This window comes from Eucyclogobius newberryi, unplaced genomic scaffold (genome assembly GCF_026437365.1).
Source record: "Eucyclogobius newberryi isolate DKJ021-1_F unplaced genomic scaffold, fEucNew1.0.hap1 SCAF_13, whole genome shotgun sequence".
Classification (NCBI taxonomy): Eukaryota; Metazoa; Chordata; class Actinopteri; order Gobiiformes; family Gobiidae; genus Eucyclogobius; species Eucyclogobius newberryi.
In genome coordinates this window covers 7,101,260-7,114,046 of record NW_027315757.1, presented here as the reverse complement: position 1 = coordinate 7,114,046, position 12,787 = coordinate 7,101,260, and the positions used below count along the sequence as shown (strand labels likewise).

The window sequence follows — 12,787 nt, the reverse complement described above, 5'->3', positions numbered from 1 at the left end:
AAATTCATCTGCAATCTATGTGCCGTCGTGACACATATTCATGTACTATTACTGTCGTGATCACATGCAATGGTATTTATGTATTTATTTATTTAGTTCATACCTCCATCCCTTGTTGGGTTTTGTCTATGGGAGTTTTTGTTTATAAGAGATCTTCTACTAAGAGTGTTTTTCAAACTTCCTATAAGTGATCTGTTCTTTTCCTCTGTATCTACCTCTGTATCTTCCTGCGTTGCACCAATGAAATTTCCCCATGTGGGACAATAAAGGAATATCTTATCTTATTTACAACTATATTAATTGAGCTCAGGTCCATGTTTTTTCCTCTGATGGTCCTTGAGACGCTTCTACCGCTCGACTGTAATTCCACCTGTGGTAACTTCAGTCGTTTGGACATGATTTGGAAAAGCTCACAGCGTCTACAGAAGGTCCCACAGTAACAGTGATGTCAGAGCACAAACCAAGACATGAAGTCCAAGGAACTGTCTCCAGACCTCTGAGACAGGAGTGTGTCGAGCTCAAGACTCTTCTAGAACTGGGCCCGGCCAAACTGAGCACTCGGGGGAGAAGGGCCTCAGTCAGGGAGGTGACCATGAACCTGATGGTCACTCTGACAGATCTACAGCATGTCTCTGTGGAGAGAGGAGAACCTTCCAGAAGAACCATCTCTGCAGAACTCCACCATCAGACCTGTGTGGTAGTGTCCAGACTGAAGCTTCTCCTCAGTAAAAGGCACCTGACGGCCGTCTGGAGTTTGTGAAACGGCCCCTGAAGGACTCTCAGAACATGAGAAACCAAATACTCTGTTCTTTATTGTTATTATCTATGTTAGAGATAGTTGTGTGATGTAGAATATACCATCTTAAGCTCACACTGCATGTTTGCTTTGTAATGAGAAGTTGTCAAATCACAAAAAGAGTCATTTGGAAAGACATTTCCAGGATGACATGAAGGAATCGCCGTAAAGGAAGGAAAGGGACATTAATTCAGCTCCAACAAACTCAAGTGCCTGTGATGAGTCGTGTGTCGTGGTCGATATCGAACAGGCAGCTCTGTTGTGCAGGTATGCAAACTTTGATGGGAGAAGAAATTATCATATCTATAATTGCAGGCTGTGTTCAATTCCATTGTTGCCCAGATACGGGGGAAAGAGAAGAGGATTGTTATTAAGGTTTGAAGAGGACTGCGTTAATGATTTTTTTTTAATCCTCAAAATAAAAATCCTTCCATCCGCTTGTACCAATAGTATAGCAGAGTCACGTGGTGCGTGTCTGTCTCCAGGGGGCGCTGCAGGGGAAATAAACATTTAATCAGGAATAATGCTCATTATGTATTTGTAGCCTTGTCATTTTGATTGTAGGCGAATATAGCTAATATACACTTACAGCCTTAGTTCCCTTCATACAAGGCTTATTTAAGGTTCCAGACAGATTTGTTTTTTTTGTTTTTTTGGTCCAATTTGGCTCTTTGAACATCAAAGGTTGCCGACCCCTGATCTAACCTCATCATATTATTTTCTGATGTCCGGCAGCAGATGCCTCGACCAGACATACAATATTGTGGTCGCTAAAAAACATACTTCGTCTCAATTAATTTTAATGAGGTCTGTTGCATTAGATCACAAGCGGGTCACAGGCTGGTCAGGTCACAGGCTGGTCACAGGCTGGTCACAGGCGGGTCACAGGCTGGTCACAGGCTGGTCAGGTCACAGGCTGGTCACAGGCTGGTCACAGGCTGGTCACAGGCTGGTCACAGGCGGGTCACAGGCTGGTCACAGGCTGGTCACAGGCTGGTCACAGGCGGGTCACAGGCTGGTCACAGGCGGGTCACAGGCTGGTCACAGGCTGGTCACAGGCTGGTCACAGGCGGGTCACAGGCTGGTCACAGGCTGGTCACAGGCGGGTCACAGGCTGGTCACAGGCGGGTCACAGGCGGATCACAGGCTGGTCACAGGCGGGTCACAGGCTGGTCACAGGCTGGTCACAGGCTGGTCACAGGCTGGTCACAGGCGGGTCACAGGCTGGTCACAGGCTGGTCACAGGCTGGTCACAGGCGGGTCACAGGCTGGTCACAGGCGGGTCACAGGCTGGTCACAGGCTGGTCACAGGCTGGTCACAGGCGGGTCACAGGCTGGTCACAGGCTGGTCACAGGCGGGTCACAGGCTGGTCACAGGCGGGTCACAGGCGGATCACAGGCTGGTCACAGGCGGGTCACAGGCTGGTCACAGGCTGGTCACAGGCTGGTCACAGGCTGGTCAAAGGCTGGTCAAAGGCTGGTCAAAGGCGGGTCACAGGCGGGTCACAGGCGGGTCACAGGCTGGTCACTGGCTGGTAACAGGCGGGTCGCAGGCTGGTCGCAGGCGGGTCGCAGGCTGGTCACAGGCTGGTCGCAGGCTGGCCACAGACGGGTCGCAGGCTGGTCACAGGCTGGTCACTGGCTGGTCACAGGCTGGTCACTGGCTGGTCACAGGCTGGTCAAAGGCTGGTCACAGGTGGGTCACACGCTGGTCACAGGCTGGTCACTGGCTGGTCGGAGGCTGGTCACAGGCTGGTCGCAGGCGGGTCGCAGGCGGGTCGCAGGCTGGTCACTGGCTGGTCGCAGGCGGGTCACAGGCTGGTCGCAGGCTGGTCACAGGCTGGTCACAGGTGGGTCACACGCTGGTCACAGGCTGGTCACTGGCTGGTCACAGGTGGGTCACACGCTGGTCACAGGCTGGTCACTGGCTGGTCACAGGCTGGTCAAAGGCTGGTCACAGGTGGGTCACACGCTGGTCACAGGCTGGTCGGAGGCTGGTCGCAGGTGGGTCACAGGCTGGTCACAGGCTGGTCGGAGGCTGGTCGCAGGTGGGTCACAGGCTGGTCACTGGCTGGTCGGAGGCTGGTCGCAGGCGGGTCACAGGCTGGTCACAGGCGGGTCGCAGGCGGGTCACAGGCGGGCCAGCACTGCGGGACTGGATCAGAGCGGACTTCATATTTCACCTACCAAAGGTGCTTCAACAAAGTACTGAGAAGAGGCTGTGAATACTTATGCACGTGCTTTTTTTTATTTTTGACACACTTGCAGATAATTCTAACTTTCTTTCACATTGTCATTAGGGAGAAGTGTTATTAGTTTCCAGGTGCGCTGTAATTCATAGACATTTTTTGTCATTTTATTTGTTGTGGTTTAGTGCTTCTAATGATAAGTCCAGTTGGCTACTAGACCTGGTTTACTCTTTAATTCCCTTATATTTTTAGAAGCCACAGATACATTCATCCATCACAGATACATGCATTAGATACATCACATAAATCCGGGCTGACTCATCAGTTTTGCAGCAGGTTCCTGTTCTGTAGCCAAAGACACAGACACATTCATAACAAGAGCAGACATATAACCACAGACACCAGCGCACACACTCCACTCAAACATGCCTTAAGCAAAGAAAATTCAGGCCTTTTTCAAATGAAAGCTGCTGTCCCCAAACAAAGAGCTGACCTCAGAGCCAGCTTCAGGTGCAGGAGGTGCACCTGAAGCTGGACCCTGGAGCTGGACCCTGGAGCTAGACCCTGGAGCGGCCCCTGGAGCGGCCCCTGGAGCGGCCCCTGAAGCAGCTCCTGTGAGTATGACCCAGTGTTCAGCGAGTGTTCACTGAGAGTCGGCCCACTGATGCAGGGGACACTTTAACTTTTGATCTGAAAGTAAAACCTGCTCTTTATATACCAGGAAGTCGAGAGTGTTTTTTTTTTCTTTCATGTATAATTTGTTTGCTTAATCTTCTTTAAATTGACTGTTTCGTTGGGTTTAAAGATTGTCAACTCATTTTGGAGACAAATTTGGAAAGCCATCGCCTATTTCCTGAAAATCTACTGGGAATAAAATGTTACTTTAGACTAAAGCCTTTACCTTTTAATCTCCATTCAATACTTTTTAGTGTATTTAAAGGAAGTCATTTTCTGGAGGTGGAAATTCACCTGTATAATTCCATGAAAACACAAAGTTAAGGAACATTTTCTATGAAAATATATACAATTTTATGCATTAAAAAAAAACTAGACTGTCATAGCTAAAAAAAAAGAAAAATACAAGAAAGACATCACTTACAATTATTGGATCAATCAAAAAAACAAAAATGCATAATATATGAACTTGAAATATGTGTTGAAAATGGAATTAACTTCTGTGAGTTTCAGTCAAGCTTGTTAACTCTTTAAATCAACCTCAATTACACAGTAGCGCCACTAATCAGAATGCACCCAAGTCATTATGAAAGTGTAATCAGTAAAGCCTCGGAACAAATGAAATGAGTCGGCCAGTTGAGAAAAAGGTCAAATCTTCTTGTCTCATCCCGGGTGGAAGTTATAACACTGTATATAATATTACAGATCCATGGTTATAACTGCCAGATGTCCTAATGTCACTAATGCCATGTGACGCTAGAGGGCGCTGTTGTCATAAGGTTTCATTATCATTGTGACGTGAGAAAATGAAGAACAGATGTAAACAAAGAAGCCAAATAACGTGGCCAAAAATATGGGCCCCGGAGATATGAACCGGCAACGTGACCCCAAAGCACAGTGGCCCCTCACGTCACGTTAAGACCCACACGTGGCCCTGATAGTGGCTTAGTGGTTTATTATGTGCAACAGAGCTGACGATTCACATCTCTTGTTGCATTCCATAGTCTATTCAAGCGAGACACTGCAGGGGAAAAGGAAAACATCTAGAGATATTTGTAGTTTACATTTCACATAAAAACCTTGTTAGCTTTTCATTTGAAAATAAAGCATTTACTTGAAGTTGTGACCTTTATGCCTCAGTGGGAGAAAAATTGCATTAGCAGAAAATGGCATTTGAAGTTACAAAGTCCCATTAACAATCTACGGTTGCAAGTGGATTTTTTTGCCTTTTTGCCGAGTGGTTTCCGCATGAAAGATATTGAAAGAGCTAAAACTAAAAGTAAAGCATTAAGTGTCTCGCCTTAAGAAGTGTTTAAGATCATCAATGGGCTAATCATAAGCCAATTAAATTAAACAAACTATAACTAGAGTATTAAAGGTGCATGTGTAACTTTTCTGGTAATCTCCAAATATGAATGCTTTGCCTGAATGTCACACGGTGTGGCATAATTACACTTATCTATCTCTCTGGTGGCAACCTCGCTCATTTCATTTGATTTACTTACACAGAAAGAGATTACAATAAGAGATTCAGACCATGAGCAGACAACCACAGGCACAGTCCCTGCACACACCAGTCTCAGTGTGTGACACAAGTGCAGCCATGGAACGTCTGTGAGGCCATCTGAGCTCACAGTCAGAATGTTTTCAAGGTACAAATGGTGTGACTTGAGTGTTACAAAATGACTATAGTCTACGATTGATTTTCATGGGTTTCAAGCTATGACAATTCAACTCCAAAAAGAAAAAATATACTGCATGTCTTTTGAAAGGAAAAAAGGTCCTCTCAAAATCCGTCAAATCAAGGAATAATGTGCCTGAAACACATGAATAGGCTTTTATTGTGTTTGATATTTTATCTTGACAGACGCTAAAGCCAGAAGCTTTTCAGAATCAGAAACGCTTTTTTGTTGTTTTGTATTTGTTTGTCACTGTCAGTGAAGAAAAGTGGAAACTACAAACTAAAAATGTGCTAGAAAATTGTCATTTGGTGCAAACATATAACTGAGGGCCATGAATAAATGATAATAAAAAAAGGTATAGCCTGGAGCTCTGATGGGCTTCATGTGTCCTTTGGCCTGTCTATTGATCAAAGCTGGAGAAAGTAGCCAACAATATACTCATATGAGTAATATTACTTCAAGTAATGACTAGAGAGTATATAGGCATGATAGAAAATCGTTTTATTTAGCAAGTAACTGTAACAATTTATTTCAGTTCAATTCAATTTATTTTGGCAATGCACAAAATCACAACAGCAGTGGCCTCTGAGGGCGACAGTGTAAAATTAAAAATCAACAATGTTATAGGAATTATTGTCCCGTGTCCTTAGACCCTCCTTCTTGACCAGGAAAAACTACCAAACCACTTTGAGATAAAGTATAAACCTGGAGTAATTCCACAGTGAAGGAAAGATCTGACTCCCTCTGACGGTCAGACAGATGTGAGAGACAGTGGAGCTTCTCTCCCAGAGAGAAGTGAAAGAAGGAGAGAAAGATGTGAACAGCAATGACACAGGTGAACTGAAATATTAAATATTGTTGACAGAAAAAGTAGTCTGAAGCAGAGAAGAGTGCTCAAGCTGCCATACTTCCCCCAGCACAGCTGCTCCTGGGGCAGTGTAGCTGGGAAACAGATGTACAGATTTACAATTTAGAATATAACGGATTTACAATTAGAAGGTTATTGTAATTTGGTAATTGGAAGGATGAAACATTAAACTTGCATAACATTTGGTATTTTCAAAAGATGGACCACAAAAATTAGAAAAACTAAGTCATATCTGGGGCAGCAAGAAACACAAATGTTCAAATAATTGAGTTTAACACAGTCAACATGAAGCTTTTTGACACATGTAAACTATGGCTACGTACAATGGGAAGAGTAAAGAAAACTTTTACTCAAATAAGAGTAGTTCATATGGTTACGCTGTGAAATATGTTACTCGAGTAGAAGTATGGAGTCTGAATATATTTCTGAATATATTTAGTTTGAAGAAGACATTTGACGATTTTGTCTGGGTATTTAGTATTACTATAACATGTACGTACTTACATTTTGATGGCTATAATGTGCAATATTAATCTAAAACGGCTCGATAATACAAATGAGTCCAATGACTTTCTGTTTAAAACTGCAGGACTCTTCAGAGTCATGTTTCACTGTAACAAGCAGCAGATTTTCCTTTTGAAAATAGCTACAGGATTTTCCTCTTTTGTTTCAATCCCATCATCCAGAGGTAAGATTGTTGGAAGCGGGTGGACACAGGGGGTAGGTGAAAACTGACATTTTCTGAACACTCAAACCACAAATGCAGGACAATACAGGATACTCAAATATGTATGAATCCATTGAAATACAAGTTTGATGAGGAAACACTGTTATGGCTGCAAAGTTATAACTGTAAACCAGAAAAAAACATCTTCCAAACACTCGTGAGAGTGCCTCAAGTACAGTTCTACTGTAATAACCTGGTATTGTCATTACCATTATACACTCGGCATGAGCCATAATCAAAGGTCACAGGCTGGTCTTTTTGGGTCAATTTTTTATTTATTTTGTCTTTCAGAAAGTTTAATTGGGTGAAGCCGGTCACAAACTTCAGGAATAGTACCAGACAACGGGAATGGAAAAAAAAGAACAATTTTACTTTTATTTGGTCAATCGTGATGTTTTTTCTCACAATAATCATAACGCTATAATGTGTTATTGTGACATTGTGACATCTCTATCTGGACGGTACAAACTCTGTCGACGTTGTCAAAAAATAAGAAACAATCTTTGATTTTCATAAATAATGTACCTTTTTCGTAACTGTTCTCCATCTAGAAGCCTTCAGTTGTTGTATTTCAAGTTTTATTTGGTTTAAATGTCTTAAAAAGTGTCAGTGTACAACAGAAATGATCGTTTGACTAGTCGACTACTAAAATAATTGTTAGTTGCAGAATTAAGTCAAAGTAAACCCAAAAGTAAAGTGCCTTTTTATCAGTCTTGTTTATGTCAAGTCTGATTTCATAAAGCTGGTCACCAACTAGGCAAATGCAATGTGAATAAAGTATCGTGACACCAGATACTGTCTTGTTATTTTTAGAAATCAAACATTACCACAAATGTAAAGTATTATAATTATGACTGTAAACCAGAAAAAAACGTCTCCCAAACACTCGTGAAAAGTGCCTCAAGTACAGTTCTGTAAAAGCGTGACCAAAACAGCTCCCAGAACCAAATAACCTGCTATTGTCATTATCACGATCCACTCGGCATGAGTCATAATCAAAGCCAGTTGTGTGGACGCCTGGCCCGGGGATGCTGCGGTCGGTTCTCGGCAGACACGCAGCTTCAGGGCGGAGCACCACCGTCACAGGCCGGGGCTCGGAGCAGACCCTCCCCGAAGCAGCGCGCAGCAGGACGGGGCGAAGGAAGCGGAAGTAAGCGGCGGCACGGCGCAGCGCAGCCAGTCAGACCGTATGCTAGTAGTAGTAGCTAGATTTAGGCTTCGAGAACGGAACCGCCAGCGACATCGTTGTCCGCTCCGCTTTCGGAAGAGGAAACGGGGCGCGGATCGTAACGTTTTCGGGGTTAGTTCGGTCCTTTGACGGGGTCGGTACGGATTATACCCATCGGTGAGTTTTTTTCTTGCGGGTTTTTCGCGGTGTAAAAGTTCGCGACGCAGGCTACTCCGGTCCGGTAACGGGGGCTAACTGTACTATGCTAGCAACAACAGCTTGCGGGCGAGAAAATCATGTTTACCTTCTTTTTGAATTTGATACGTCTCCGCGGTACACTACATAATACTTATACGAGTAAATTGTCAACGTGGACAACCTTATGTGTACAAACTAAGCGTTTTCCTTGTCGCAATAAACTCAAATTCTCCAGTTTTGTAATTACACCGCAGCGCAGTTATTGTTGTCGGACTGTTAGCATGCGTGCTAAACAGAGGCTAGCTCAGTGGGTGCAGCCAGTTTTCGTGTTCGACTCGGATCAAACTTGACTCGAAACGATGATCAAAAATCGGCAGTTTAATGTTATATTGTGTGTTTTTTGGACGGTACTTCCTTGTCACATGCTCATCCGCAGAGCGAAATGGAAACGGGCAGTTTTGTTTAGCCACACATCATCACGTCAGTTTCCCCTTTTTTGAATTTCCTGTCTTTATATGGCAGCGCTAACTTAGTCTAGAACCAGTTTAGCAGTTTAGCAGTGTTGTCACATTACAACAGGATCGATCTGCTAGTTCCAAATGTGCATTGTTGTACGTGTGCTCTATCCTACTGGACTTAACGTTATTACTGTAGCTGGTGTTGTGTTCACATGAGCCTGTCAAAGCTGCACAGTCCCATTAGAAGCATGTTAATGAGATGATGGAGCTTTATCCTTTTAATTCAGCACCGAGGCCCGAGCCTGATCTATCAGTGTCAGCTCTGCCAGGTTAAGCCTCTGACTGATCCCACAAACAGACAGGTGGTGCTGGAGGAGCTGGTGGTGGTGGTGGTGGCTGGGATGTGTCAGGGAAGTGTGGAGATGTGTCAGGATTATTTAGGTTAATCGTGATTATTCAGGCCACATTATCATAGTAAGAATGAAGGAAAATGGTAATGATTGTGACCAGGGCGGCAGTGATAAACAGACTAGAAAGCATATCTGTTGTAATCGTTATATCTGGACTTAGGGATGTCAACCTAATACATGTCATGTATTAGGTTGATGGATAATCGTGGTTATTCAGGTCACAATATGATCATGAGAGTCAAACGATAATAATCGTGACAATTTCAGAAGCAAAGTTAAGCCTCAATCTGTTGTCCAGCTTCTATTCTGGCTGTTTTTTGGGTCATTTTTCTTAATTTATTTTGTCTTTCAGGAAGTTTAATTGGGTGAAGCCGGTCACAAACTTCAGGAATAGGAAAATGTCAGACCACGGGAATGAAACAAAATTAAAGATTTTACTTTTGTTTGGTCAATCGTGATGTTTTTTTTCACAATAATCATAACGCTATAATGTGTTATTGTGACATCTCTATCTGGACGGTACAAACTCTGTCGACGTTGTCAAAAAATAAGAAATTATCTTTGATTTTCATAAATAATGTACCTTTTTCGTAACTGTTCTCCATCTAGAAGCCTTCAGTTGCTGTATTTCAAGTGTTTTATTTGGTTTAAATGTCTTAAAGTGTCCGTGTACCACAGAAATGATCGTTTGACTAGTCGACTACTAAAATAATTGTTAGTCGCAGATTTAGTCTTGCAAAATTAAGTAATTTAATTTCAAACTTGACTCCAAAAAAAGTAAACCCAAAAGTAAAGTGCAAGTCAAGTCTGATTTCATGAAGCTGGTCACAAACTAGGCAAATGCAATGTGAATAAAAGCAAAAGTAAGGATATGATTTCACAGTTTGTTTCTTCCAGTGTCAATAATAATGTCACTGGAAACAAATATGAGTTGAGGCTTCTGAGGCAGGTGACCGCTGTGCAGCATGTCCAGGTAAAAAGTAAACTGCCCTGTAAATATGAGTTGGCTTTTAAATGAAAAATAATGTAAATTTAATGCTTTGACTGCCAATGAAAATATCAGTCTATTCTATTTGAAATGTTAGTATCGTGACACCAGATACTGTCTTGGTTTTTTTAGCAATCAAATATACCACAAATGTAAAGTATTGTAATTCTGTCAACCTTCCTTTACACCTTTAACCCCTGGGCCAGTGGAGCATGACTGGTTCCTGTAACTATTTTCATATAATGCAAATCATAGTACAAATTTAATCTGGGGTTTTTACCAGGATAATCGTTACCCACAGAACAGAACAGTAATCAAACACTCTTCTTTTTTATGAGAGCAGTAGATTCCTACTTTCATTTGTGCTGGGTCACAAGTTCCTGTAATAAAACATAACTTCATTTCATAAAGGGGTTGTCAAAAGGGTTGAAAGTCATATAATAGTCAATACTAAAAGTAGTATTGAAACAAAATACTTACTTGAAGATGTATCCATACAAAAATAAATCACAAAAAACAGCAAATATTGACATTTCCTCAACAGTCTTAGAATGATCTTAAGCTAGAATAAGAGAACAAACCTGAGTACTATTATTTTGTTTATTTTATAACCAGGCCGTATTTTTCATTATTATTAAGTGTTTTGTAACATCTCTCAATCACTTTTGCGCAAATCAAAGCTCTGGATTCGCTCCGTAACCCATGGTTTCCGGCGCAGGTGACTGACTGACAGCTGTATGTGAGGTGGTCGCCCAGAGCCACGGGTCACAGACGGGAGGAGAGACTCGGTCAACAGCAGCAGAAGACTGTGTCTCTTCAGAGCGCCGCGTACAGCCACAGCCACAGCACTTTGCCCGCACGCGCACGCCACCATGGAGGCCGTTGCCAAATACGATTTCAAAGCCACCGCTGACGACGAGCTGAGCTTCAAGCGTGGAGAAATCCTTAAGGTAAGTGCTCGGATGTGGAGAGCAACACGGGGAGATTTGATCAGCTTTCCTGTCTCTGAAGGCTTTACGAAATTGTGACTGGAAATGCTTTTGTGGAGTTCAAGTTTTGGATGGTAGAAGTGAAGACAAAAGTGCAATACCATATTTTCCGTAGAGAAAATTAAAGGCGGAAAATACGGTAAATGTCACTGCGTACTCTTTATTGGAAATGTTCTCTTCTTTGCAGCTTCTTGCTTTCCTTGGTATATCTTTTGTTACTGACTCAACAATCTGAAAACACTTGTTATATAGTTCCAGTAAATGATGATGAGTAATGGCCGGACAGCTGGAATTTTAAATCTTAAGCCACAGATTTAAACGCTTTGAATTTTTAGAACTGCCAGTGTGAACATCCCATTTCCAATATGTCTTTGACTTTCTGCTTTGTTAAATTTGTAAATATTATAGTCCACACAGAATAGAGCTATTTCAATTGCAAAGGTTGTTATCGATTCAGTGAAACATGCACTTATGCCTCTCTAGTCGAGACAATCAGAAAATTGCAGCTTATGTCTCTTTTAAAATGGACCTTTGCACTTTGGATGTGTAACTCTCCAGAAAAGCTCATTGAGTCCTTATGTTTTTTAATGTGAGCTTGTCATTGTCTGACCTTGCCAGATACACAACAACATCCGAGTAAAAGCAGGGCAGTTTCTCTGTGTGACGACCGCCCGCCTCTGGATTTAAGTGCATTCACTTTAATCCTTTTGTTGGGAGGCACACTTGGTCACAGAGGGCAGAGGATCGCCCGCTCTCATAATCCACTCTGTTGAATCAATTCTGCCTCTGACTCTGTTTTGCATTTGAGATTTGTTTGGTCCTTGTTCTGTCAGCTGGTTGAAGTTAAATTGCAGGGGAAAATTTGATCTTAAATTTTTTTTTCAGGTTACTTCTATTTTAAATGCCCCTTTTTAAACTGGCGCCCTCTGGCTGCCTGCTGCAACACTCCTCTCTCTTTCACAATTTTTGTGCTCTATCTATTGTATTTTTGTATATGTTTTTGTACTACTTGTATGATCGGGCCACACGCTGGAACCGCTTTGATTCAACTTGTTTCGACTTTGTTCGACTGGATTATTGCGTGTTTTCGTCGTCGTTGTGATGTGCGCCGGCTCTGGGCCCGGCCGGTGCGTGTCTACACAAAGGAGAATCTCATGGAGCTCCTGAAAGCCGTTGTTTTACCCGACAATCGTCACTTTATCCCGGCGGACATTCTAAGGAGAACACAGAGGAGCCGGCGAGCAGGACGCACTCCGGGAAAAGCGAGGGCGCCATTGTCATTGGAAACGTGAGGTCCCTCCAAAATAAAATGACGGAACTAGTGAACCTCGTGCGGTCCCAGAGGATTTATAGGGACGGCAGCGTCTTGCTCCTCACTGAGACCTGGTTAAAAGCAGAGTCGGCTCTACCTCCTGAGGAGACTCTTTTGGAGTGACAGGGCCACTCCTGAAGACCTTCTACGACTCTGTGGTGGCATCAGCCCTCCTGTAGGTGTGGCCTGCTGGAGCAGCAGCATCACAGAGAGGGAGAGGAAGAGGCTGGACAAAGTCATCAAGAAGTCCAGCTCCGTCCTGGGCTGTGCTCTGGACTCGGTGCAGGAGGTGGGGGACAGAAGGGTCCTGGCTAAACTCGCATCTAT

At 43.1% G+C, this 12,787-nt stretch overlaps 1 protein-coding gene across 1 annotated transcript in view; it reads left to right on the top strand.

Moving 5' to 3' along the window:
- Positions 1-8,016: 8,016 nt before the first annotated feature.
- The window catches only part of grb2b (growth factor receptor-bound protein 2b), a 45,063-nt gene continuing 40,292 nt past the window's right edge, over positions 8,017-12,787 (top strand). The window contains exons 1-2 of the mRNA XM_072442452.1: positions 8,017-8,282; positions 10,878-11,109. Coding sequence (XP_072298553.1) covers positions 11,032-11,109 — 78 coding nt within the window. The 5' untranslated portion in view covers positions 8,017-8,282; positions 10,878-11,031. The remainder of the gene's footprint in view (positions 8,283-10,877; positions 11,110-12,787) is intronic.